General features: G+C 54.7%; 10 protein-coding genes across 10 annotated transcripts; 7 read left to right on the plus strand and 3 right to left on the minus strand.

Moving 5' to 3' along the window:
• Positions 1–113: 113 nt before the first annotated feature.
• On the minus strand, positions 114–1,238 carry M406DRAFT_272094 (DUF572-domain-containing protein). Its single transcript, XM_040918138.1, has 2 exons — positions 467–1,238; positions 114–403 (listed from the first exon to the last, which is right to left on the minus strand). Exons 1-2 carry the CDS (start codon positions 1,175–1,177, stop codon positions 278–280), a joined length of 837 nt encoding a protein of 278 aa, XP_040781769.1. The 5' UTR covers positions 1,178–1,238; the 3' UTR covers positions 114–277.
• Positions 1,239–2,923: 1,685 nt separating this feature from the next.
• On the plus strand, positions 2,924–4,975 carry M406DRAFT_248695 (MTHFR-domain-containing protein; the record flags this gene model as incomplete). Its single annotated transcript, XM_040916554.1, has 2 exons — positions 2,924–3,965; positions 4,002–4,975. 2 exons carry the CDS (start codon positions 2,924–2,926, stop codon positions 4,973–4,975), a joined length of 2,016 nt encoding a protein of 671 aa, XP_040781770.1.
• Positions 4,976–5,639: 664 nt separating this feature from the next.
• On the plus strand, positions 5,640–7,299 carry M406DRAFT_354575 (uncharacterized protein). Its single transcript, XM_040922955.1, has 2 exons — positions 5,640–6,539; positions 6,845–7,299. Exon 1 carries the CDS (start codon positions 5,814–5,816, stop codon positions 6,111–6,113), a length of 300 nt encoding a protein of 99 aa, XP_040781771.1. The 5' UTR covers positions 5,640–5,813; the 3' UTR covers positions 6,114–6,539; positions 6,845–7,299.
• Positions 7,300–8,305: 1,006 nt separating this feature from the next.
• Positions 8,306–9,591, plus strand: M406DRAFT_16223 (uncharacterized protein; the record flags this gene model as incomplete). The annotated part of the gene is made up of 3 exons (XM_040915409.1): positions 8,306–8,478; positions 8,852–9,340; positions 9,435–9,591. Coding segments are annotated over 3 exons (819 nt in total), but the record flags the coding sequence as incomplete, so codon positions are not given.
• Positions 9,592–11,118: 1,527 nt separating this feature from the next.
• On the plus strand, positions 11,119–14,013 carry M406DRAFT_59678 (uncharacterized protein; the record flags this gene model as incomplete). The annotated part of the gene is made up of 4 exons (XM_040924647.1): positions 11,119–11,295; positions 11,363–11,390; positions 11,454–13,932; positions 13,962–14,013. 4 exons carry the CDS (start codon positions 11,119–11,121, stop codon positions 14,011–14,013), a joined length of 2,736 nt encoding a protein of 911 aa, XP_040781773.1.
• A 531-nt stretch (positions 14,014–14,544) lies between these two features.
• M406DRAFT_77581 (uncharacterized protein) lies at positions 14,545–16,315 on the plus strand (the record flags this gene model as incomplete). Its single annotated transcript, XM_040925965.1, has 2 exons — positions 14,545–14,665; positions 14,711–16,315. 2 exons carry the CDS (start codon positions 14,545–14,547, stop codon positions 16,243–16,245), a joined length of 1,656 nt encoding a protein of 551 aa, XP_040781774.1. The 3' UTR covers positions 16,246–16,315.
• Positions 16,316–16,431: 116 nt separating this feature from the next.
• Positions 16,432–18,145, minus strand: M406DRAFT_285586 (uncharacterized protein; the record flags this gene model as incomplete). Its single annotated transcript, XM_040918626.1, has 3 exons — positions 16,432–17,128; positions 17,220–18,041; positions 18,114–18,145. 3 exons carry the CDS (start codon positions 18,143–18,145, stop codon positions 16,933–16,935), a joined length of 1,050 nt encoding a protein of 349 aa, XP_040781775.1. The 3' UTR covers positions 16,432–16,932.
• Position 18,146: 1 nt separating this feature from the next.
• M406DRAFT_100998 (uncharacterized protein) lies at positions 18,147–18,834 on the plus strand. The gene has a single exon (XM_040914935.1). The coding sequence runs from the start codon at positions 18,162–18,164 to the stop codon at positions 18,666–18,668; it is 507 nt and encodes a 168-aa protein (XP_040781776.1). The 5' UTR covers positions 18,147–18,161; the 3' UTR covers positions 18,669–18,834.
• A 1,015-nt stretch (positions 18,835–19,849) lies between these two features.
• On the plus strand, positions 19,850–22,025 carry M406DRAFT_344340 (methionyl-tRNA synthetase; the record flags this gene model as incomplete). The annotated part of the gene is made up of 3 exons (XM_040921968.1): positions 19,850–20,871; positions 20,946–21,871; positions 21,917–22,025. The coding sequence occupies 3 exons, from the start codon at positions 19,850–19,852 to the stop codon at positions 21,961–21,963; spliced, it is 1,995 nt and encodes a 664-aa protein (XP_040781777.1). The 3' UTR covers positions 21,964–22,025.
• A 120-nt stretch (positions 22,026–22,145) lies between these two features.
• On the minus strand, positions 22,146–25,162 carry M406DRAFT_344341 (uncharacterized protein; the record flags this gene model as incomplete). Its single annotated transcript, XM_040921969.1, has 5 exons — positions 25,000–25,162; positions 24,465–24,944; positions 22,641–24,314; positions 22,556–22,606; positions 22,146–22,526 (listed from the first exon to the last, which is right to left on the minus strand). Exons 1-5 carry the CDS (start codon positions 25,069–25,071, stop codon positions 22,146–22,148), a joined length of 2,658 nt encoding a protein of 885 aa, XP_040781778.1. The 5' UTR covers positions 25,072–25,162.
• Positions 25,163–25,587: the final 425 nt, after the last annotated feature.

Here is a 25,587-nt window from a genome sequence, read left to right on the forward strand (position 1 = left end):
GCCACCAGCTTAACTCGTCCAAGATGTTGCCTAGTAACGTGGCTTGGCGGGTGAAGGAACAAGATGGGAACAGAGAAATGTTGGACCAGCCCTGCGACCTCAACGGGTTCATGTATGAGTGCGAAAATGCTATGTCATATTGATCATGGTCTGCTATATCTATATTTCGAGAATCAGTGGTGAAAATGTCTCTCTATCGCTGCGCAATGGACGGCTGTCTCAACACATTGCGCATGCATGGTCTGCGGAGAAAGTTTCGAACTTCTGGAAAGTGAACCTATTTCTTCTTGATGCCGGGGAGCAGAACTTCCTTCTTCTTTTTCACCTGGCGCTTGAAGGTGGGCGCAGGCGTAGTGTTGTCCTCTTCTGCTTTCCTCTTGACACTGGGGGCTGGGGCTATCTCCTCCACCACCTGTTTTCTCGGCGGCGGCGGCGGCGGCGGTGGTGGAGGCATCGACGTCCTCACCGAACCACTGCTCGAAGGCGTGGTGCCGTCCTCGTCTCCGTCCTCGAGCACCTCCTCGGTGATGGCCTCCTCCAGCAGGCCTTGTGCCCTGGCCCACGCAGCGGCATCCTCCTCATCCTCCTTGGTTTTCTGCTCGTCCTTCACGACAGCCTCTGGGCCCAGCAGGCCATCACCGTGGGCCCTCTCGAGCCGGGCATTCCTTGTGCGAATCTCATCCAGGGCATCGGCGACGGCCATCTCCCTCTTAGCGTCGACGGTCTTGGCCTCAAGCTGCTCCATGGCGCTGCGCTCCTCGGCCTCCTCCTCCTCGCGCTCCAGGCGGTCGAGACGCTGCTCGTCCGTCTCATCTTCGTCGACGCCGCGACGCCACGGCTCGGTGCTTCGCTTGGCGCCGCGCTCGCATGTGTAGTCCTGGTTCTTAGGGTCCGTCTTGAAAGTGATCTCGCTCGAGCAGCGCGTGCAGCGGATGTAGAAGCGGTAGATCTGCACGCCCAGATACCGCTCGTCCTCAGGCGTCTCCTTGCGCGCGTTGAACTTGCGGCCCTTGTAGATATACTCGCCGCACGAGGTGCACTTCATCGAGAAGGGCGCCATGAGCCGCACCGGTTGGACGCGGGGGCCTGTGGGCTTGGGGCCTTTCTTCTTGCGCGTAAGCTGCGCCGGGTCGAAGTCGGGCGGGTAGTATTTGGTAAGGACCTTGCGTTCGGACATCTTGACGGTCTATGAGGGGTGGAGTGAGAGAACGAAGTGGGAGGGGAGGTGGCGGAGGAGGAGGAGGAGGAGGAGGAGGGGGATGTAGTTGTGGTAGAAGTGGTTGGTGGGTGAGGAACGGCGGAGGTAGTAGATATGAACTTGTTGCCTTTGTGGTGTGAGGGGCGGCAAGGTGGAGGTTGCACAAGTTGTAAGACGGGGCGTGGGTGGCGACTGATGTAGATTCTTGAATGCGGGAGAACGGGAGCAGACGTGAAGTCGTCTGCCTTCTACGGTACTGAGTCCGTGAGTGATCTTTGGTAGTCTGGAGGGAAACTAGCGCGGGTGCACTGGGCAGGGGTGACGTCCCTAGCCCAAGGGTCACGATGATTGAGGCGATAAGCAGGAAGCGATAAGAAAGGCGGTCAAGATCTGGATGAGAGTGGCAGAATTATTCCTAGCTTCAAAATTTCCCCATCGCGCGATATCGCTTCCTTGTTTTCTTCCTCTTCTCTTCAAACATTTCAGACCACATACTCAAATCACCGCCAGCATTGCAACCACCTCCACATTACTGGCAGTTCCGAATCCGTGGTCGAGAGTAAAACAAGAAAAGTGTCCTAAAACCGTCATCACGAGGGCCCCTAATTTGCGTGGCATTCCCAGGATGCGATGACGACCTGATGACACAGACATTACGACATTACGTGCCTCGTCTGCTGAGTGAGCTGTTCTGCTGGATTGGTGAGGATGATATCTGCGTCAAGGTTGGAGGGTAGCAAGGTGTAAGTGATGCTGCCTCTTCTTTTTTCCTTCGTGCAATGGGGGAAAACCTGCCATGATGTACCATTCCATCATCTGGTAAGCTGAAGCGCCCAGCCTGTCTGTTCCATGTGGGACAGACGTGGTTGGGCTTGACGAGACAATCTTTTGGCAATCAACACTTTTCTGAGCAGGACCACCATCTCTGGATCCGCCAACTTCCATATCACCTCCAGCAAGATGGAGGCTAATTATAATGGATAGTTTCCCCTCGTTCGTAAGCTTCCTCTGATTAGCTTTGACGATCGTCTACCACGTTCTTATGGGCGTCACTTGCAGAGCTCAAATATAAGCAATCCCTGAGATTTCTACCTAAGATCCAGACAACTTCGTGGACTGCCTCAAGTCTCGATTGTAGACGTGACTTTTATGACATGGTTTCTTCTGGAAAACCAGAAAAATATATATTTACCTGCAAATCATCAAAATGATTTAGGCCGGTATAATGATAATCCCCATGTCATGATTTGCAAGTAGATTTTACCCCCCCCCCCCCCACCTCGTTCCCGACATCGCGGGACGGCGGGGCGGACAGCAGTTCATGACTCTCTGGACACAAGCAGTTAGAAAGCACGTCTTGCAAACGGCAATTGACCTCGTGCTTTCTGATCTACTGTACTTTTATCAACTACCTTTCCTTATCTTCTCATGCTGAGTTCTTGGCCAAGGCGTAACTGAGTGTACAAACACCACATGCACAGTTTGCGCTCAACAATTTTCTCTGCTTCTTTCTTCTACGCCGCTCGTCTTTGAACCGCCCAACAAATTCCACCAGTGGATCAGCAGCTCTTGTCAAGCCCTCCCAGTTTTGTCGAGATTTCCCACCACTGGTGGTCTCTTGGCTGAGCGTTGCGAACCTCTACGTACGACCTTTGTTGCCACTGCTTTCGCTGGCGTTGACCCCCTCCGATCGTTAGGTGCACCGCTGCAGCCCGCTCGCTCAGGATGGACAAAATCACCGACAAGATCGCGGCTCTGCCGCCCGACGCCAGCTACTTCTCGCTCGAGTTTTTCCCCCCGAAGACGGCCATGGGCTTTGCCAACCTGCGATCGCGTCTTGAACGCATGGCACGCGCCCTCAAACCCACCTTCGTCAACGTCACCTGGGGCGCCGGCGGCTCCACCGAAGACAAGTCCCTCGAGCTCGCCGAGATCTGCCAGCGCGAGCTGGGCCTGACGACATGCCTGCACCTGACTTGCACCAACATGAGCCGCCGCCAGATCGACAAGGCTCTCGAGGATGCCAAGGCACTGGGCATCAGGAACATACTGGCGCTGCGAGGTGACCCCCCGCGCAGGGCCGAGTACAAGGACGAGAACGAAGAGGCGGACCTGGACGGGTCTGAGGAGTTCAACTGGGCGGCAGACCTGGTCAAGTACATACGGCGAAATCATGGCGATTACTTCTGCATCGGTGTGGCTGCGTACCCTGAGGGGCATGCGGACGAGAGCCATCCCCTGGGCCAGAGCATGGACCACGACCTACCCTACCTCGTGGAGAAGGCTCAGGCCGGGGCAGATTTTATTATGACGCAACTCTTCTTCGACATCAAGGCCTACGACGACTTCGAGAGGACACTGCGAGAGCATCCCAGCGGCGCGTTCAAGAACATCATCATCATCCCTGGCCTGATGCCCATTCAGAACTATCAGATGATCAAGCGGACGACAAAGCTGAGCCATGCCAGGATACCAGAGGATTTGATGGCGCGGCTGGACGAGGTGAGGAAGGACGACGAGAAAGTCAAGCAGGTCGGTGTCGACATTCTCAGCGAGCTGGTTGAGCAGGTCCGCGAGATCAAGAGCAGGACGCCAGGACCCAAGGGGTTCCATTTCTACACCCTAAACCTGGAGAAGGCCGTCTCCTTCATACTCGAGCGCACAGGCCTGCTACCGGCTGACTCTGACGACGACGAGGAGGCCGTGGCTGACGATCTTGGTCTCCCTCTTGCGGCCCCCAGGATTGCCATCAACGGGTCCGTCTCCAGTCATTCACAAGACCACCACCTCGCCCCTGCCGGAGGGCCATCGTCCCGCAGACAGTCACACGTATCTTCTGAGCCCCGAAACCGCGTCATCGTCTCTGGTCAGCGCACGCCTTCCAACCCAGAATACGAGGCCACGCAACTGGAGGCGTCCCGGCCCTACGAACCCGTTCAGAGCCGGGCTAACACGCTGGCTATCTCGGAAGGAGAGGGTGTGCTAGGCCGTGAGGCTACGTGGGACGACTTCCCCAACGGTCGATGGGGAGATGCACGCTCACCTGCCTACGGCGAGATCGACGGGTACGGTGTGAGCCTGCACATGAGTGTCATGCAGGCCAAGACGCTGTGGGGCGAGCCCAAGACGCCCGAGGATATAAGCAGCTTGTTCATCCGACATCTGAAGAGCGAGCTGTCGGCCATCCCATGGAGCGAGGAAGAATTCAACGCCGAAACGGGGACGATCAAGGATCAGCTGCTCACCCTCAACTCGCGTGGATGGTGGACCGTAGCTTCCCAGCCCGCCGTGAACGGCCTGCGTTCCAGTGATCCGACGTTTGGCTGGGGCCCAGCAAACGGGTTTGTCTTCCAGAAGGCCTTTGTCGAGTTCTTCATACCGACCGACGACTGGAAGCGCCTGCACGAGAAACTCTGCCAGCCCGAGATGAAGGACAATGTGTGGTTCTACGCGGCTAACGCCGAAGGCGACTTTGTCTCCTCTGACGGCAGCGGTGGGCTCAATGTCGAGGTTAAGGAGGCCAGCACCAATGCTGTGACGTGGGGCGTGTTCCCCGGCAAGGAGATCATCACGCCAACCATCATCGAGGAGGTCAGCTTCCGCGCATGGGCGGAGGAGGCCTTTGGCATCTGGGGCGAGTGGGCGCAGGTGTACGGCAAGGGTTCCGACAGCACAGCGCTGCTGGAGCAGTTGAAGGGCAAGCTGTGGTTGGTCAACATCATCCATCACGAGTATGTGGACAAGGATGCACTGTGGGATTTCTTGAAGAGCGCATAGGAGGGATCAGTCGAGCTGGGTTGCACAAAAAAGGAAAGAGGAGAAGAAGGAGAAAAAGCAATGATCACCCTTCTAGCTGCGGTTTGCGCGCGTTGGACCACCATAGCTTAGGCAAAATGAAAAAGGTACATGTCTCATGATGAGGTGAGGTTTGAGATGCTTTCTCTCTCTCTCTCTCTCTCTCTCTCTCATACATACACTTACACTTACACACGTACACACACGTACACATGCTCTCATCACCAATCCGCTGAAGGGCCCGCCTCGTCTTATACAATAGTGGATCCTCAACCCCGTTGAACTCAACATTCCATGATCAATCAGCATTCGGCCCCAGTCTGTCTTGTTCCTCAGCGCTTCCACAATGAGAGGACTTGGAATGTGTCGCTTACAAGTCACTATTTTATCATCACGATACCGCTCTTGTGGCGTTGCTTCCCGCAGGGCCATTCCTCCTGCAGCACGCCTGCGCCTCCTGAAACGACATGACCCCAGATAACGACCCATTTAATCAACTATGGTGTGGTTTGAAATTGCCAGCTCGGCTTCTCGGCTCCATCCTACTGTTACCTCCCTCCGCTTGTTTATGCCCTGTCCAACTAAGGGGGGGGGGGGGGTGGCACACAATGTGAACCGTACCACTGGGCTACGTGGCAACCAATCAATTGCAACCAACACCTATTTCTTTTGTTCTCTGCGCCTTTTATGTTGGTTCCTCCTGGTCATACGGTGGGGGCGTATGCGCAGACTTTGTTCGCTGATTGAGGGACTGTTGCTGCTGCACAGGGCCTGGAATTGATTTTTTGATGGGGAACATGCTGTTTTGTTTGACCCTGTTATGTGTGGGGTGGCATGTTTGATCTCTGCTCTGGTTTATCTGTTGCTTTTATCTTTCTTTGGCAGCTTCGCCCACTCTCGCCATCTTTTGCATCGCGACTTCATTTCACTTCGTTTCGCCGTGTACCAAGTTTCCTTCTCATCTCTTTCTCAGCAACAACAATACGACAGCGTTGATCACTGTCTTTTTGCCATTCGACTACTCACTCACTCATTCTCACCTTTCCTGGGAGCAAGACATCTCACCTCATCCATCATCAGCCTCACCTTTGCCAAGCGACACCGACAACGAAACCAATAACCAGCTCACTTCCCTACTAGCGCACCTCTTTTTTTGTCGGACTCTGCCTCCCAAAAAAAAAAAAAAAAAATTGAAAGGATCGCCGAAGCACACCAAGAAAAGAAGACGAACAACGAACCCTTTCAGGAAGAAAAGGGGAATCTCGGTCAAAGCAAAATAAATAGCCAAGAAAACCAAATCCGTTCCCTCTTCGTCCCCGCCTGCTCCAAACAAAGATGTCCGCCGCAGCAGCCGCCGAAGAAGCCGCAACGACCAACTGGCGGACGTACGATGGCACCGTCCCGCAAAGCTTCATGTTTTACGCCGTGTTTTTCCCTGTGATGATGGCGGTGTTTCTTGCGCTGCCTGCGGGGGTGTGCTACTTTTGTCTCTCGCGGGGCCGCATCACGCCTTACTCGCCGCCGAACATGGTGGGTGGTGGACTTGGTATGAGAATATTTTTTTCTTTTTCTCTTCCCTTCTCTTCCTTCTCTTTTCCTCTCATTATTCCCCCCCAACCCCTTACTTACCTTCGATCTGGGGCATGGCATTCCTGGACAAGGGCATGAAAGAAGTCTTTCTCCATGGGTTTTTGCCCACCCCGCCCTTGTGGGATCGGCCCTCTTTTTCTTCCCTGGCTCTCACACCCTCCTCTTCCCGGTTCTGCATGATATGTTTGTTTATTTTTTTTATTATTTTTTTATTATTAGATATCTTGGTCGGCTGACTGACTGACTGACGAGGGTTTACAGACAGAAAAGGTCCCCATCATGGCTCGGTGAACCATGGGTCTGTAGCTGAAAAGTAGTGAGTGTGGTCTAAGTGAGTAGCTTAGGTGATATGTGAGAGACAGACAGAGAGGAAAAAGATGAGGGCCCCATAGCTCATCAGCTCCGACGGCTGCAGCGCCACAACAAGACTTGCCCCTCCCTCCGTGCCGAGATGCGTTGTGGGACTCTACTGGATGTACAGAGTAAAAGCTATTGTGTCCACTCACCTCTCAACGTCTTGAGTCACGCGGACAGGGCAGACGGAGAGAGCCGTTAATGGGGGCCGGGGTCAGGGCACATGGTGTCTCGACGATGGGGGATGGAAATTGAGCATGGCGCAGGAGTTGGTCGTCAGGGGTTTCATTCATTCACATAGCGCCGGAGGAAGTTATGGTTTTATGCAGTTGAAAAGCGAGACGTGCTTTTCAAGATCTCTCATATGAAGATTGTACTGTTGTGTTTGTCTTTTTCTCTCTCTCTCTCTCGTCCATCATGATCAACATCTATGTTGTTTATGTTTTATATCAATGTCTCGAATGTCAAGACCAGACGGATTCCCACAGTTGCATCGCAACACTGACTCAACTTCCTGGCACACATCATCATCATTATCATCCGTCATCAACGACAAGCGAACCGTCTGGCCCATAATGAGCGAAACGTGAGAGTGACATTCCCTAGACATGCAACATGGGTTGATGGGACCCTAGCACGCCCAGTGCTGCCGGCAGTCGCCTGCGAGATGGACACAAGACCCCTTTGCCTACTTTTGTATCGCAGGGCGGATGAGGAGAAAGGAGAACCAGGGGTCTGTAATCTTTCCCCCTCCCCATCTCCTCTCCGTGGTCCCTGGCCAGACATGCATGACCCAAGGACTTGCTCCGTCTCGGCACCCATCATCTTCTCCCTGGAGGGATCCACCACTAAACCGATTCAGGAAGCGATTAGGAAGCCTTGTTGATTTTCCTTGTAAACAACCTTGGGACAAAAGTTTATGGCTCTCGGGGTTCCCAACTCGACGAGGCGAGCGCAGCAGAACCCCCAGTCAAACCTAAGTCATGACCCGTGCTCGCCCCCCTTCCACTCAACTCCACCATGCGTGTCCCTAGAAAAATGGCTGGCGGTGCGTCGCCATCGCTGCGGATGATTCCTAAGATTCTCGAAGGGAAAGAGTATTTGTCGTACCCGTGAAGCGCCCCCCAATGAGAGATCGCTGCACGTGCCCAAGTCCAAATGCGCGCCAAGAATGAGGCGGGAGTTCAGGTCGTGCACGAAGGCGTCCTCTCCGATATTGTGACCCAGCGGCGCGACGATTTCACAATACAATACATACTACTGTTCTGCACTGTTACCTTTGCTGTGTAACTTGCTGCCACCCCAACGTTGTGTGTGTGTGTGGCTCGTCTGCCCTGTCCTCATGAGCGGCCTGAACAGCCAAAAATGATGCAGGTTACGTTCCCCATAGTCACTGGCCGCCAGAAGACTCTCGTCGCCACCTCCATCATCTTCAGCGTCTTGCCCGCCGTCGCTGTCGCCCTCCGCATCATCTCGCACCGCCTTGCACACCGCTCTCTGAGCGGCAGTGACTACTGCGTGATCGCGGCGGCCGTGTTCGCGTACGTGTTCTGCCTCATTTTGAAGTCTTTAATCTGCCACCCCTCCCCCCCTTTTTCTTTTTGTCTCTCAAAAGTGCTATATGTCTCAGCCTCACCCCTTTGAGTTGTTCCGGGGGCGGGGTCTTATGCCTTTCTTGTGGGTTGTTCTGCTGCTGGCATTTTTGCCCAATGCTCATGCTCAAGAACTATTCATTGCTTGATTGGATGACGGGGCTCATCTTTTTCATGTCTCAATTTTTTGGTGCTTTGCCAAAAGAGAGTGGAGAGAACTTTCCGTGACCTGTGTTATCCTCGAAAAAAAAAAAAAAAGAAGAAATAAAGGAACATACTCATCAGATTGCTTTGATGGCTGACTTTCGGTGCTTTTGTCCAGCATCGGCTACCAGGCGGCCTCGCTCACGGCCGTTGCCCACGGCGGGACGGGTTACGGGCACGAGGAGGACATCGTCGCCAAGTACGGTGATGGCCCTGTCACCCACCTGCTCCAGGTCGTCTTCTCGTTCGAGCTGCTCTGGTCGATCAGCATGAGCCTGTCCAAGACGTCCATCCTGCTGCTCTATATCAAGGTCTTCCGAGACTCATACGTGGCCTTCGCCTCCAAGATCACCATTGTCATCGTGATCCTCTGGCCCATCGCCACCGTCCTCGGCGCCCTGCTCATCTGCAGACCGCTCGCAGCCAACTGGAAGAATGTCAAGGGCAGCCACTGCGGCGACCAAGTCGCGTTTTATTTCATCAGCGGCGTGATTAACCTGGCAACCGACTTTATCGTCGTGGGTCTCCCGCTGCTGCATTTATACCGTCTCCGGCTGCCTAAGGAGTCTAGAATTGGCCTGATGATCGTATTCGGCCTAGGTTTCCTGTAAGTTCCCCATCATGCTATGCATACATATAAATATTTGTATATATAACTCACCATGGGTCTCTCCCCCCGCTTCCTTTCCGCCACTCAACAGAACTTGCATCGTCAGTATCATCCGCCTCCCAACTTTAATGAGCATGGTGTGGACCGACCTCACCTGGACCATCAGCATCCCAAACATCCTCACCGGCATCGAACCGAGCATGGCCGTAACCCTGGCTTGTGTACCACTCCTCAAGCCCCTGCTCGGCTTCGGTAGGCGCCAGTGCCTCGGGCTGAGAGAGATGAAGAAGAGAAAAAGGAGGAGGGCCACCTCGCGGGTCCGGTTTGCGTGGGCCAACCAACTGCGGACGCACCAGTACGACCCCGACCACGCCCAGCGGCTCAGGCTGCGCGCCGACAACGTTTTGCACACAGCGAGAGTATCGGCGCCTGCGCCTGGTGAAAATGGCAGCGGCAGCGGCAGCGGCGCGGCGACGTCTCAGGAGGTGGACACGGAGGATAGCTTGTTCGAGCTGAAGCGGGGCAAGGGGAACAGCGGGCCTGAGATTACAGTAAACAAAAAGTGGGAGGTGACGAGCGAGAAGGCGGGCGACTGGACGCAGATACTGGGGACACGGTCATAAGGAGAAGGTGATCTGTTCTGTTCGAGCAGGATGGACCAATCATTGGATCATCGGACTTTTTTCTGGAAAGAGATGACCAGATCTCTCCGAGATGGCATTCGACGACGACCTCGAGCAATGCCGCGGGCACCAAAACGCCCTAAATCCGAAGACTCTTGCCGCCCGTCGACGAGACTACAAAGAAACCTGCGGCCCGCACTCGCAGAAAAACATCTATCCTCTCCGAGCGGCAGATCCTCGAGCAACAAACGTCAGCCAGCTGCCAACTTGTATGTCAATACAGACAAGAGGCACCAAAGCACGTGAAAACACATACCCTCTCAGCTCTCCGCTCTCTCCTCGACCATCAGCCCAGTTGTAGACCCTACGCTACATCGTCATGGATTTGTTAGAGCGGGCTTTTCCCAGTCTTGAGATGCAAAGCTTCGTCTTGAACTTCAACCTCGACTTCGCTGGCCTGGTACATGGAACAACTGGGTGCTGATAGCCTACTTGCTTCGTCTCCTGCCTGAGAAGAAGGATGACGTGTTTGAATGCAAGTTCTGTCAGGACCAGCATGTCGGAGCTTCTGGGGTCGGGTCATGTGTTCAGAGGAGACCTGAGGTCGTCCGTGGGAGGCTGCTTCTGCTGTCGTGGTGAAGAGCTATGGCAGGGACAGATTCATCTGTCAGTTCTATGCAGTACTGACATATGAAAGTCTCACGCTTTTATAGCTGCAGTGATCTCAATTTGAAAAATTGTTTGCAGAATATGGTTCCTTGGGTAGGAAAAAGAAATAGCAAAGAATAAGAAGTACCTAGCTTTGGGAATTTCTGTTAGACTTGGGACTTTATATGGAAGGTGTCATGCCAAGCTCCACTTTGCACAGTAGTCATGCTGCTGATTACTTAAGTAAGTAGGGGTATTGACAGGTCAGAATGGCAATGAAGATTTGGGAAAGAGCATACAGACCGTCAGATAGTAACATACAAAGTAGTGCTAGCTGGCTGACCCGACTGGGAAGCTGCATGTGGAAGACCCCTACCTGTAGATCGACGCTAAGATAACCTTATTCTTATCACTGCAGAAAAGTTGTATTGGTCTTGACTTGACAAGGTCGACACTGTCCTTTCCTAACAACCTCTCCAAGCCTTCTCCTGCGCGCCTGCAAATATGACCACCAGATCGCCCTTCAAGACGACATTCGAACCTGAACGGGTGATCCAGCCCATCTTCACGGGCGGCTCAGTGGCGCTTGACAATGGAGCAAGGATCTTGGCCACAACATTAGGGGAGGACGCCGTCTTGACGGATTTGGCGACGGGGAGGCAGTTTGCAAAGATTGAAGGCGTTCGTCGACCCTAATGCTCTCTGTGCCGGCGAGAGGAGAAATGCTAACGCGGCACCCATTATATAGGATGACGAGTCTATCTCAACATTGACCTGTATGCGTTCCCTCCTCTTATGGCTCTCCGAGGTGGCGCAATTGACGGCTAACAAGACCTTAGTGACCCCCTCCGCTTCTCATCTCATCGTCTGCTCTCGGTCTCTCTCCATGCGCATCTACTCCCTCAAGCTCTCAGACCAACAAGATACAATCGAGACCACCCTACTGCGCACACTCAAGCCCCACGGTACTCCGGTGGTTGTGCTGGCCGTCGATCGTACTGGTACCCTTCTCGCGACTGGTGCCGCCGATGGCAACATCAAAGTGTGGGATATACTCGGAGGCTATGTTACGCATACCTTTCGAGGCCCCAGCGTCCTCGTATCAGCCCTGCACTTCTTTGAGATTGCCTCGGGGCGACTGGGCGAAGAACAGACGACCAGCAAGAAGAGCAAGAAGGCCAAGAGAAAGAGCGACGTGACCAGTGATGCCAATGACGCCAAAGAGGATGCGACGATCAGGTTCCGCTTGGCTTCTGGGAGTCAAGACGGAAAGGTCAGGGTGTGGGACCTCCACAAGCGCGCTGTGGTTGCGGACCTCGAGTCTCACGTCTCGGATGTTCAAGGGCTGGACTACTCCCCCTCGGAACATGCCTTGGTTACGGCGAGCCGAGACAAGACTATGATCTGGTGGGACGCCAAGTCATGGACCCCTAGAAAAGTCATACCGACCCTTGAGACGATAGAGGCGGCAGGCTTTCTGGAAGATGGCAGACTGACGTACACGGCCGGCGTCAATGGCTGTGTGAGGCTGTGGGAGACAGACACAGGCCGTGAGGTCACCGCGGAGCAGGATGCGAAGGCCGAAACGGACTCAATATTGGGCGCCTGCTTATGTTCTGATAAGAACCTATTGCTCACCGTCCAGATGGACCACACCCTCGTTTTTTATCAGATGCCTTCCATGCGCGACTCACTCACAGTACCGGAGATGTCGCCACTCGAGCCTACCAGGAGGATATCCGGCACCCACGATGAGATTATCGACCTCGCATACCTATCGCCAGACCGCTCGATAATGGCACTAGCTACGAATTTGGAAGAAGTTCGATTAGTGTCTGTGACGGAGTCAGCAGGTGGAACAAACGGGACGACGGCCACAGAAATATATTTTGGTCAGGATATTGGCCTTCTCAAGGGTCACGAGGATACTGTGATCACCCTTGACGTCGACTGGTCTGGACACTGGATCGCAACAGGAGCCAAGGACAACACAGCCCGCCTGTGGCGGATCGATCCGGAGAACAACAGCTTCACCTGCTGGGCCGTATTTACGGGCCATGCGGAGACGCTGGGGGCCATCGGCCTGCCAAAAACTGTCCCTCAAGAATCATCCGCAGCATACCAAGATCCGGTTAATAACCCACCACCTTTTCTGGTGACTGGATCCCAGGACTTGACCGTGAAGAAGTGGGAGATACCTCGTCAGGCCCAGAAGAAAGCAAAGGCAGTCTTTACCAGAAAAGCACACGAGAAGGATATCAATGCGGTGGATGTGAACCCTACGGGCCAGCTCTTCGCATCGGCCTCCCAGGACAAGACGGTGAAGGTCTGGTCTGTAGCGGAAGGCGAGGTGCAAGGAATCCTGCGTGGTCACAAGCGGGGCGTGTGGTCAGTCAAATTTGCCCCCGCCAACACACCTGTGATCCACGGCGACAAGGGAGCCGTGGCAGGAAAGGGCCTGATTTTGACCGGTTCTGGTGACAAGACGGTCAAAATATGGAGTCTCTCAGACTACACCTGCCTTAGGACCTTCGAAGGACATTCAAACAGCATTCTCAAAGTAGCATGGCTCAAGCAGCATGCAGAAGGCGACAAGTCGAAGAGGGTGCAATTTGCCAGCGCGGCGGGCGACGGCCTTGTCAAGGTCTGGGATGCAAACAGCGGCGAGACAGAGACCACACTGGACAATCACGAAGATCGAGTGTGGGCACTAGCCGTCAATCCTGCGACCAACATGGTCGTCTCAGGCAGTGCAGACTCGACAGTGACTTTCTGGAAGGACACATCTTCCGAGACGCAGGCTGCGGCAGCTGAGGCGGCCACCAGACTGGTCGAGCAGGAGCAGGAGCTCGAGAACTACATGCACACGGGTGCATACCGCGACGCCATTGCCCTCGCGCTGCAGCTGAACCACCCAGGTAGACTTCTCAACCTGTTTACCTCTGTAGTGACCAGCAAAAAGCCAGACGAGGGTAGCCTGTGCGGGCTGAAGGCAGTAGACGAGGTCCTCGCAACGCTCTCCGACGAGCAAATATTCCTCCTTCTTCTGCGCCTGCGCGACTGGAACACGAACGCAAGGACGGCGCCTGTGGCACAACGGATCCTATGGGCGCTCATCAGAAGTTATCCGGCGTCCAAGTTCTCAAATTTGTCAGTCAAGGGTGCAAGAGGCCAAAAGAGCTTGAAGGAGGTGCTCAATGCCCTGAAGGTGTACACAGAGAGGCACTACAGGCGCATAGAGGAGCTGGTAGATGAGAGCTATCTGGTGGAGTACACATTGCAGGAGATGGAGAACCTGGCAGCACCGACACTTGAGGGGTCGGTGGGGATAAACGGCGAGACTGCAGATGTCTTGATGCTGGACGCAGCATCTTGAGAGATGAAGGCAAACAGGATTAGATGAGCTGCAATTTATACCACACTAGAATTGAGTGTCTGTTTTTCTTTACTCCTGAGAGACAAGCACATTCGGTTCCATTCTGTGGTTCCTCTTTCGTGCTGTGCCATTTATAGTGACTATAGTGGAAGCCAGAGGGCGAGAGAAGAGAAGAAAGAAAAAAGGGAAAGGGAAGGAAAGAAGATGAATCTAGAGTCAAATAAAAAAGACAAATAAAGGAAAGGCGAGGTAAATGATTTCGGATGAGTTCAATATCAGGAATATATCTTTTCAGTACTTGCTCAAAGTATGACTGCGGGAAGCTACAGCGGTTGTGAGAATGGCAAAAAGTGGGGGCGTCTATGCATCCATGAGCTTGACATGCAGAAAGTCCGTCCAACAATAACCAAATGATTTTTGACCACGACCTCTACCACAACTACAACCAAACGCTACACCCTGCTACACTCTTACTTCCTGAATACCGATACCCTACACTGCGAACCTGCCGACTTTCATTTACGCCTACACCGACAACCTACCACAGTCCACAAATGTCCAAGCGACTAGCCTCGGAGGCTCTCGAAGAAGCCCTCAATGCAGACTCGCCGGCCTCCAAGAAATCAAGACTAGGCGAGCCCGACAGCAGCCCCGCTGCCGACCAAGAGCAGAACGGTGATAGCCCTGATGCAGACACACCACGAGAGAATGGCACTGGAGGTGCAGGGACAAACGGGCGACACGACAACGACGATGACGGCGACGACGGCGACGGAGAGGAAATAGTGGACTCGGACCTCGACGACCTTCCAGAGGAGAAGGCACCGATCCGCCAGTCGGCGCCGACGGCAGGGTACGACGACCTATACCTGGACACGATAGACCGCGGCGCGCTGGACTTTGACTTTGAGAAGCTGTGCAGCATCTCGCTGTCCAATATCAACGTGTACGCGTGCCTGGTGTGCGGCAAGTACTTCCAGGGGCGGGGCCCAAAGTCGCACGCGTACTTCCACGCGCTCGAAGAGAACCACCACGTGCTCATCAACATGGAGACGCAGAAGGTATACGTGCTCCCTGAGGGCTACGAGGTTAAGAGCAGGAGCTTGGACGATATCAAGTACGTGTCGGACCCGCGGTACACAAAGGCGGAGGTGGCGGGCATCGACCGCAGGCCTAGGACGAGCTTGACCATCGGCGGGCGCGAGTACGTGCCCGGGTTTGTGGGCATGAACAACATCAAGGAGAACGATTACCTCAACGTCGTTGTGCAGGCGCTGTCACACGTGGCCCCGCTGCGCAACTTTTTCTTGCTTGAGGACTTCAGCGGGAGCAAGTCGGAGCTGGCCAAGAGGACGAGCATCCTCTTCAGGAAGATCTGGAACCCGCGCGCCTTCAAGTCGCACGTCAGCCCCCACGAGCTGCTCCAGGAGGTCTCGCTGCGCTCCAGCAAGCGCTTCACCCTGACGCAGCAGTCAGACCCCGTCGAGTTCCTGTCGTGGTTCCTCAACAATCTCCACCTCAGCCTCGGCGGCAGCAAGACCAAGCCCGGCTCCAGCATGGTGCAGCGCGTCTTCCAGGGCAGGCTCAAGGTCGAGTCGCAGGCCATCACCGCCAAGGCCGACGTCGGCGACCGCCTGCGCTTCGAGGAGGCCGCCGAGGTCAAGGTCGATGCCAGCCGCTTCCTCCTGCTCACCCTCGACCTGCCCGCCGCGCCCCTCTTCCAGGACGAGCAGCAGCGCAACATCATCCCCCAGGTCCCGCTGACCACCATCCTCTCCAAGTACGACGGCCGTTCTGCCCAGGAGCACCTCGCCCACAGGCGCCGCTACCGCCTCATGCACCCGCTGCCCCCCTACCTGATCCTCCACATCAAGCGCTTCAGCCAGAACAAGTTCGTGTCCGAGCGCAACCCGACCATCGTGACCTTTAACGCCCGCGACCTCGACGTATCCCCGTATGTCGAGCCCGACCCGGCCGTCCACCCGTCGGGCGAGCCCATCTGGTACGACCTCGTGGCCAACGTGGTGCACGAGGCTGTACGCCTGAGGGAGGACGTTGCGGATACCGGCGAGGAGCGCAAGACGTGGAAGGTCCAGCTGCTCGACAAGGCCAGGGGCGAGTGGGTTGTCTGCCAGGACTTATTCGTCGACAAGATACAGCGGGAGCTGCTGTGCATGGGCGAGTCCTATCTGCAGGTATGGGAGAGGAGGAGGGAGCCCGGCGGGAAGGCAAAACAGGGCAGCAGCAGGGCGTGATCTTGGTGGTGGCATTCACTCAAGTTACCGTCAATATTATGAAATGAAAAGAAAGAAAGAAATGAAACCGAATTACGCTTTGTGAAATCATTCATAAGTTACCAAGTGCCAGAGAATCTCAGACAGGGGAATTACGCATGCATGTGTGAAGGCAGTCGCAGCACATGATCCATATTAAACCCTGATCAACGCTCCATTGCCTGAGGGGTTCGCTTGGAAATTCAGTATTGATTGCAATCCGACACATTCAGACCGATCAAATATAGCTGTTGTGCTATCGCTTTGGCCGCACGCCACGACAGATAGTAGCGAGACATCTGCTCATCAGAATGTTCCCAACATACTACCAGTCTCAGAGGAGCAGGCATCCATCCACGGCCTCATAGTTGTACGTCCAGTTTGGATCCATCTTGATTATCCTAAGTCCCAAGGGTCCCTGACGTCTTTCGCCGCCCGAGTATTCGGACTACAGGCAAGTGGCGTTTGTTCAGATTTTAGCTCTTCTGAGGGGGTTTTCTTGTTCTTTTTTTTTTTTTTTTATCTCTCTCGCAACATCCTTTACTTAAATAGTCAAGAGAAGTTCTTTGGAGTCTCGTCGATACTTCTCAATCCTTGCAGACGTCCAGGGCGAGACCAAACAGCCCAAGGTGACAAGGGTGGCGGAGTTGACTCTCGGACAGGTCCACGCTATGATACCTGCGAGGCCTGAGCCGCATCACTGCTGTGTCCTGGGTGCTGTCGTTGGTTCTGGGGCTTCCGGTGCTGGTTGGCTTTCTCCTTACGAGACTCCTCGATTGTGATGCGCTGCTGGATGCTGTCCTCATGCACCTTCCACTCGATCTTGGTGTTGGACGGGAACTCCATGACGCGCTTGAAGGTCTCCCTAGAAACAAGACAACAGATTTTAGTATTTGACTCGTCATCTTTCCTCGCTTTTCTTCCCCAATGAAAGCCATCATCCCTCTAGAACTTACCTGATTCGAAGGACCTTGCCCTCACTGGTAGCCGTCCAGATGCTGATGATATCTTCACCGTTCCGGATACTCACGACAGCACCACAGATCTCCTCGCCAGCATCGCCGAACTGGTCTCCAATCAGGGCCATCATCAGCTTCTCCCAATACCGATCAGCGACTCCCTTCTTTAGGCGCACAACCCACTTGCCCCCCTTCCTGTTCTCCTCGTCCTCCCATATGGGACGGATGCCCTTTTTGAAGATGTGGTAGTCAGAGACCGGAGACAGGGTCGAGGGACGGCCCAGGTGTTGATAGACGGCCCAGAATTGCTCGGCGGTGGCGACCTCGGCCATACCATGGACGGTATCCTCGTAGGGGATCGACACATTCTTGGGGATTGGCGGCCGGAACCAGAAAGACCAGCTGCTCCGTAGTGGGTGCTGGACAGCCGGATCACCATTGTTCCCACTCTTGCCAGCGCTGGAGTCAGCAGCTGCTCTGTCACCGCCACCGCCACCGTCTGCACCAGGCTTGGATGTGCCTCCATTGGCGCTGTCCCTTGGCATCTTGTCAGCGCCTGGTGTCTTCAAGGCCATGTCAAAAGGGTTTCCAGGCGACTTGGGGGTCTTGGAGGACCCAAAGGCCGAGAAAGCTCCAGTGCCTAGTCCAAATGATGCACCACCAGGTGATGCCAGGCCACCACCTGCTGAGGTTGGTATGGAGTTGAAAGGGTTTTTGCCCCCGTGCGACGAGCTGTCACCGCCGAATCGCTTGGAGAAGGAAACATTTCGGTCACCTTGGCCGGAGCCTGAGGTGGTGGAGAGGGAGAGTTTGTTGGTGCTAAGCATCAAGAAAAATATGAGTCCCTGTTACTGCAGCGCCAGAAGGGAGCAGAAACTTGAGATGACTTACTTGGTGCGGCGACTCCATAGATTGCTGTCCATAACCACTGCTGAATGAATGACGAGGCAGATTGCCTTTGAAGATGCGATGGGGGAGGAAGGGATGGTTCTGAAAGCAGTGTTCCAGGCTCTTCAGAATCCAAGACTAAGTACCCAAGGCAAATGCTCAAAAGAACTGTGGGGGGGAACCAGCTTTTTCAAGACTGGGTCACCAGCAGCAGTATTTGAATTTTTCCCAAGTATGCACACAAGAGTCGCGCTGTACTGGGACAGAGGCCAGATTGTGGGAGAGGTTTGTACCGAGATCGAGCTTGATCTGGTGGTGCCAAGGGGCAGATGCGGTTCAAGGGCGACGTCAGATACAAAGCAGACTGCAACAGATGCAGAGTCAGTTCCTGATCAAGAAACTTGCAGCTGCTCCCAGCAGATCAATTGCTCGGTGCCCAGAACAGTAATATCCTGTACCAGGATGGATGCTGTGTGCTCTAGGTGTCTCGAGAGATTGGGTCTATTCTTGAGCAAATGCGATTGTTTGGGGGTTGGTTGCAGAAAGATGTGGCGTTGACGATCAAAGTGGTGGGGTGAAGTGGTGGCGGTGGGATGGAATTCCAGACGCGTAGGTGGGTGGGCAATTCAGGTGCAGATGGTTGAAAGGGCTGCTGGAATGCTTCAGGGAGATGCTAAATAAGTTTGTCTGATTGATAATGTTGAAATTGAACCTAGGGGCGGAGTTGTTGTTTGTGTGACAAGAGGCGGCGCAAGGTGTGACGACGATGATGGCGAGAGGTCTGTTGGAGTTGAGGTGGTGGATGAACCTAGCATCAAAATGTGACAGCGTTGAGAGAAAAGTCTCTTCCAGTGGCTGCACTGACCCTGCCGTGCTGGTGGCACACTGGAGCAGCAGGCAGGGGAGTTGCAGGGCAGGGCCAGTACAGTGCAGCCTAGCGTGCTGCAGGCATTGTGGTAAGGCGATCGGGCTGCTGTAGCTTCTTCCCCACAGCATGTCCGTTCTTGCTGCTAGTACTGTACGGTAAAGCAGTTCTGGCTGTGCCTGACGGGTGCTTGGAGCACAGTGGGGCTCTTTTCCTAGTCATGTCATATCATGCCTTGCTATGCCAGTCAGAAAGTACCTGTGCAGCATGAACAATACCCTTTGACATCTTGACCTGATCAGCTACATAGTACAATGAACAGGGACAAACTTCTATGGTATATACATTGTATCTACAGTATTATTGGCTAGCAGCAAAATCATACTATGTACATACCTTGTCCATACTGCTGTAAGGAGTATACTGTGGTACATGTGTACTTCTGCTGTAGCTTGGACCTCTATCTTATCGCAGCTCCCGCATGCGACCCTTGTGGCTGTACATGGCCATTCTGCCCCTCCATCCCGCGACATAAAAAGTGCTTCCTCGAGTTGACTCATCTTCCTCTTGTACAAGACTACCCATACATTCACCTGCTCCAATTCGCCTTACCACCACGAGACACTGCTTGAGAGGAAGACTTTTCAGTATTTATGTTTGAAGCCTGCAGAGAAAAATCTCAGGGTTCAAGATTTTGTGAACCAGGAACGATCAATTTGTGGCTTGACCTCGAGTGCCCCCCCCCACCTTACTTCTTTTCTGAGGTGGATCTCAGCTTCTTTTGAACTGTTCCCCTCCACCTTCAAGAGGGTGTGCAACCCAGCCCAATATATTTCAACCTTGTTCTGAGCTCTCAGGCCTTCATCTCCTCAACATGGCTTCTGACGGCCCCATCCTGCCAGTCCAAGGCAAAAGAAACGTCCTCATCACCAGTGCCCTGCCCTATGTCAATAACGTCCCTCATCTTGGCAACGTCATCGGCAGCGTTCTGTCCGCAGATGTCTACTCGCGCTGGTGTAAGGCTCGTGGCTTTCAGACCCTTTTTGTCTGTGGCTCTGATGAGTACGGTACCGCTACCGAGACCAAGGCCCTCGCTGAGGGCGTCAGCCCTGAGGAGCTCTGCAAGAAGTACCACGCAGTCCACAAGGGCATTTACGACTGGTTTGACATCAACTTTGATATCTTTGGCCGCACGCCCACCGAGCACCAGACCCGAATTACTCAGGAGATCTTCCGCAAACTCTGGGAGAATGGCTTCATCATGGAGCGCGAGGAGGTCCAGCCCTTCTGCCCGCACCCGGACCACCAGTCTTTCCTAGCCGACAGGTTCATCGAGGGAGAGTGCTCCATCTGCCACAAGCCAGGCGCCCGAGGTGACCAGTGTGACGACTGCGGCAGGCTGATGGACCCCTACCAGCCCGAGTCTGAGGCCGGAGCTACCGATGGAGGTCTTTCCAAGGGCGTGGGCTGGCTCATCAACCCCCACTGCAAGGTCGACAACACCGTCCCCGAGAGGAGAAAGACAAAGCACATGTACCTGCGCCTGGACCTGCTGGAAGGGGAGCTCAAGAAATGGTTCCACAAGGCCAGCAAGGAGGGTATCTGGAGCGCCAACAGCATCGAAATCACAGACTCTTGGATCAACAGGGGACTGAACCCCCGAGCCATCACTCGCGATTTGAGATGGGGAACGCCCATCAACAAGGACATCACGGGCCTGGATCAAGATATCTACGCCAGCAAGGTCTTTTATGTTTGGTTCGACGCCTGCATCGGCTACGTCTCCATAACCGCAAATTACACCGACGGCGAGAACCTGGAGGGAAAGCTGTGGGAGAAGTGGTGGAAGTCTGATGACGTGGAACTGGTTCAGTTCATGGGCAAGGACAATGTTCAGTGAGTACGATGCATATTTATATGCACATATCCTGCCAAACAACCCCTGGAGCTGACGCCCCTATCTCCCCTAGGTTTCACTCTGTCATGTTCCCAAGTTCGCAGATCGGCACCAGAGACACATGGACCAAGGTACACAAGCTGTCCACGACGGAGTGGCTCCAGTACGAGGATGTCAAGTTCAGCAAGTCCAAGGGCATCGGCGTTTTCGGCAACAACGCCAAGGACACCGGTATCAAGCCCGACATCTGGAGATACTATTTGCTGTCGCGGCGCCCAGAGACGAGCGACAGCAAGTTCAGCTGGAATGAGTTCGTCGACGGCAACAACAACGACCTTCTCAAGAACCTCGGTAACTTCAACCAGCGGGTGCAGAAGTTCTGCCAGGCCAAGTACGAGTCCACCGTTCCAGACTACACCAAGTACACCTCGGAGAGTCTTGACGCCTATGTGAAGGAGGTCAATGCCCTGCTCAAGGAGTTCAATGACTACATGGAGGGCACCAGGCTGCGCGACGGGCTGCGGATCATCCTCGCCATCTCTGCGGTGGGCAACAAGCTCCTGCAGGACAACAAGCTCGACAACCGCCTGCTCACCGAAGAGCCCGACCGGTGCGCCGCCGTCATCGGCTACGCCCTCAACCACCTTCACCTTCTCGCGTCCATTGTGGCTCCTTACATGCCCGCGACAAGCAGGGCCATGTTCGAGCAGCTCGGCATCGCGCCCCAGCCTACCATCCCCGACGAGTGGGCCGCAGGCACGCTCAAGCCCGGCCACAAGCTCGGCACGCCAGAGCTGCTGTTCACGCAGATCCCCGCCGCCAAGGTCGACGAGTGGCGCGAGGCATATGGTGGTGAGGAGGCGCGCAAGGAGAAGGAGGCTCTCGCCAAGGCAGCGGAGGAGAAGCGGCTCAAGAAGCTCAAGGAAAAGGAGAGAAAGAAGGCGAAGAAGGCGGCGGGGGCGGCGACGACGACGACGGCAACAACTGAGGCGGGCGCGGGTGTTGAGGCGGAGGAGAAGAGGGAGGTTGCGGACCCGGCGATAGAGCAGGTCACAGAGGCGATTGCAAAGGCTGATGTTCACACGTCTTGAAGTCGACAAATATAGATTTTAGAGTCTAAAAAGAAAGAGACGCTGTCCCCTTTGCGTATTCCAATCTTGCGTCTCGGGTGTCCTTAACACATAGGGTTGATTGCCTCTTAAAAAGAAACATTCTTTACTTCACAAAAGAATTACGTACATTATGAAGAGTCGTACATATGCTTCTTACAGAGCTATCTCGTCCCTCCTCTGAATCCCATCTCAAGCATCTCCGCCAGCAGATCCCACTTCGCAGCCGCAGTATCCGTCGATGCGCGCGCCACACCGCGCAGACCGCCCGTGATGAACCGCAGGTGCCTGTCAAAATCCGCTCTGATACCCGCCAGGATCTCAGCGTACGTCTGGTGGTGATAATGTTGTTGTTGATGATGCTGCTGCCGCCGCCCTCGCTGCATCACAGATGTCCCGTCGCCGTTCTGGCCACCTGTGAAATAGTCATCATCATCATCGTTCTCGTCGCCGTCTTTCCCAAACAGAATTGTCTCGTCCTCCTCCCGCTCCTTTTCCCTCGGGCTGACGTACACGCCCCGCAACGCGCTTGGCGGGGGCTGCGACTGCTGCTGTTCTTCTCCACCCCCGACGCCGGACCGCCGAGGTGTGCCGTACTGTCGCTGCTGCTGCTCATGCTGGTGCGCTGCAGAACGGGCTACCTCACCCCCGCGACTAACGTTGTCGTGTTCGTGCGCACGGCGCCCGTCCTCCAGCCTGATGGCCAAATCGAGCACGTCCAGCACGCAGTCCCTGATCGGCGCCAGCTTTGCGCCCAGACACGCCTCCTCCACGACGCGCCTCGCGAACAGGGCGTGGATCTCGATCATGGCGTCGATGTCCTCTGCGTCCTGCAGGCTGGTGCGCATCTTGCTGGTTTCGGGTACCAGGACAATTGTGGTGAGGTAAGAGTGGAGGGTCGTTGCGAACCAGAGGAGGCGGGCGCGGAGGGCGTAGTAGGCTTGTTGGTGGTCGTCTGCCTGTATGTCGGCCTGTGCCTTGAGGAGGGCAGATGAGGCGGTGACAATCGTGGCTGCACGCCGGAGTTGGAGGAGGAGGGTGAAGATGAGTTCGTACTTCGTGATGGCTTCTCTCGTGATGACAAGCCGCACGGGCCAGGCGAGCTTGTAGGAGAGGCGTATACCGGGCAGACTGTTCCGAACACTACTCCGAGCCTGGTCGGGATGACCGCGGAAGATGTGTTCTGGGTCAAATGAGGCTGAGAGGCGATAGCTCTCAAGGACTGGGCACGGCGACCATGCTTCTTGGGCAAGCTCGGTTAGCGTGAACCGGTCTGTCCACGTAGTACTCAGAGCGTCCAGACTTGCGAATACGGAAGACGTAAAGGTGTCGACCAGCGAGCCGTCGGACATAAAGTAGATGTGTTGCAGAGTGTCGAGGCTATCCCAAAGACCGCAGGACTCGAAAAGTATGGCTGACAGATTTGAGGATGTTGAGAGGTGCTTGCTCTGCACCCAGCGGTCAAAGGCAGCATCGAAGAGCTCTGAGAATGGCGCGAGCGCGAGATCTGGAGAGCCGCAGGCCGATGCGAAGTCTAGTGGCGGGTCTGGTAAGCGAAATTCGTTGTCACTGGCGAGAAGCTGAAAGCGTCCGAGATGCTTGAGTACAACGACGCTCTTGCCAGTGTTGAAAATCTTCTGGACCGCGGGATGTAGAAACCTAGGCGCATGTAGCTGGCCTTCCTGGGACCTGCGAAGGTTGAACTTGTCACTCCATATCTGACTCGGTGGTACCGAAGCCGAGGCCTCAGCAACGAAAAAAGTCTTGTCTCCTGGTGTGAGTTCCCCTCCTTCCATCCATTGCCGTATGGGTCTGATGTAGACTCTGAAGCAGTCGAAGAAGATCTCGCCGAGGTAATGGTAGGACCGGTCATCACCGCTCAGCTGAGCTATGCAGGTCGCATCATACAGCAGCTCCAAAAAGCGGAAAGAGTGAGCGTACCGCTCTTCCTGGAGCTGGCGAACAACATTCGACAGGCCGGCCAGAGGGACGAGATATGGTTTGAGCTCCTGCTGCAGAGCTATCAAGCTCACGACCGTGTCCTCCTTGATCTCGACATAGCGCCCTTGGACCGATGCGATCTGCTTATCGAAGGCCCTGAGGCACTGGCACACCGAGTCCTGGAAGGCCTGCACCAGCGGCACGTCTTGTGTAGTCTCGGAGAATTTGCGGAGAGGCAGCAGCGTTCGCCCATACTCAGCAAAGGAGTTGACGAGAGCTCGGTATGTATCCCATGACACATCTGAAAGCTGATACCTGGAAACTGGTGTGCAATCAGGCCCGAACAGGCTGGTCGGCAAGCCGTTCAACAGAAACAAGACTTCTCGCAGGATCTGATACTCGGAGATGGGCACCTTCATCGGTCGGCCGGACGCGTCTCTGGGCTGTGCACCGTGACGCCATTCCTGGGCCTTCTCGATCTCCTGGAGCGGCGACTCTTCTGTTGCAGGTAGAAGCAGACTACCGACCGTCCTCCTCCTGACCAGAGCCGTGGCGCTTGACATGGACGTATCATCTGAGCCTGCGACAGGTGACTGAGAGTCTGGCATCGCCTCATCTTCTGAGCTGTCTGCGAAGTCGACATTCTTCCACAGGTCACGATCTTGAGCCCAACCGTCCTCTCTGGCAATGTGCTCCCATTTGAGATCCAATCCCGGGTCCTGATTCGCCTCACGTAATCGCACGAGGGTGTCGAGATTGGACTTCTTGACAGGCTGGTCGGAGAGCTCCAGCAGGAGATGCAATACCTCAGGCGTCCATTTTGTCGATTGTTTCTGCCTGGACAGCAAGTCGAGCCTCTGTCTCAACGCCTCTGCCAGACCATCTCGGCCAACGACTGAAAACCTTTCGACGAGGCCACGGAGCTGCTCCTCGACGGCAAATTGATTTGTCTGGAGATATTCGCGGTTTCGGATCCCACGCAAGGCACTCTCACGATAGGATCTGAACAGTCGCGGCTGAGACTGGAAAAAAAGTAAGTAGATGTCCCTTGTGCAGGTCATTCGTAGATACACTCACTGTAGGCGAGGTGGTCGTGATGATAGTGACGAGCTCATCGGTCAAGGCCCCTAACTCGGCAAGGTAAGCCATTTTTCAGGAGGTCTGACAACGGCAATAGGGGCAGTCCGTTTCATGGCGACTGTCATGAGAAGGGGAATGTCATATCTTGCTCATGGTTGACACGTTGAGGATAATTGCACCGACTCTTGGTCGTCGTCGTTGTCGTCGTCCAGCCTCTCTGGAAGGCGGCAGTGGTAGCTCAGGTGAAGGCTAGACTGATACTATCGATAAGCACCTTCGTTTCGCTGGTAGATTACATAGATTTTCAATGTACCTGGCGCTAAGGCCTGGCCGTTGCACTTGTGCCAGTTACTTGGGGCGCTTTCTGCTTACTCTAGCCCCTATTTATCGATAGTCCAATCTACCTGCTGTCATCTACGCTCGACAACGCGCCGCCTGGCTTGCGAGTTTCAACTGCCACCTCTTTTAAGCTTGTCTCGAACTTTTTATATCCGTCCCCCTTTTGTCTCGACAACCACCAACGCCAGCCGATAACACGGTCACTTGAGCGCCCTGACCACTGTCATATCGCTTCGAACGAGGCCA

This window comes from Cryphonectria parasitica (genome assembly GCF_011745365.1).
Source record: "Cryphonectria parasitica EP155 unplaced genomic scaffold M406scaffold_1, whole genome shotgun sequence".
Taxonomy (NCBI): Eukaryota; Fungi; Ascomycota; class Sordariomycetes; order Diaporthales; family Cryphonectriaceae; genus Cryphonectria; species Cryphonectria parasitica.

Coding starts and splice junctions, on each gene's coding strand:
- M406DRAFT_272094 (XM_040918138.1), bottom strand. CDS start 1,177: ATGTCCGAACGCAAGGTCCTTACCAAATACTACCCGCCCGACTTCGAC. Junction 404..466: donor CGCCTTCGAGCAGTGGTTCG/GTGAGGACGTCG, acceptor CAGGTGGTGGAG/GAGATAGCCCCAGCCCCCAG.
- M406DRAFT_354575 (XM_040922955.1), top strand. CDS start 5,814: ATGTGTGGGGTGGCATGTTTGATCTCTGCTCTGGTTTATCTGTTGCTT.
- M406DRAFT_100998 (XM_040914935.1), top strand. CDS start 18,162: ATGACGAGGCAGATTGCCTTTGAAGATGCGATGGGGGAGGAAGGGATG.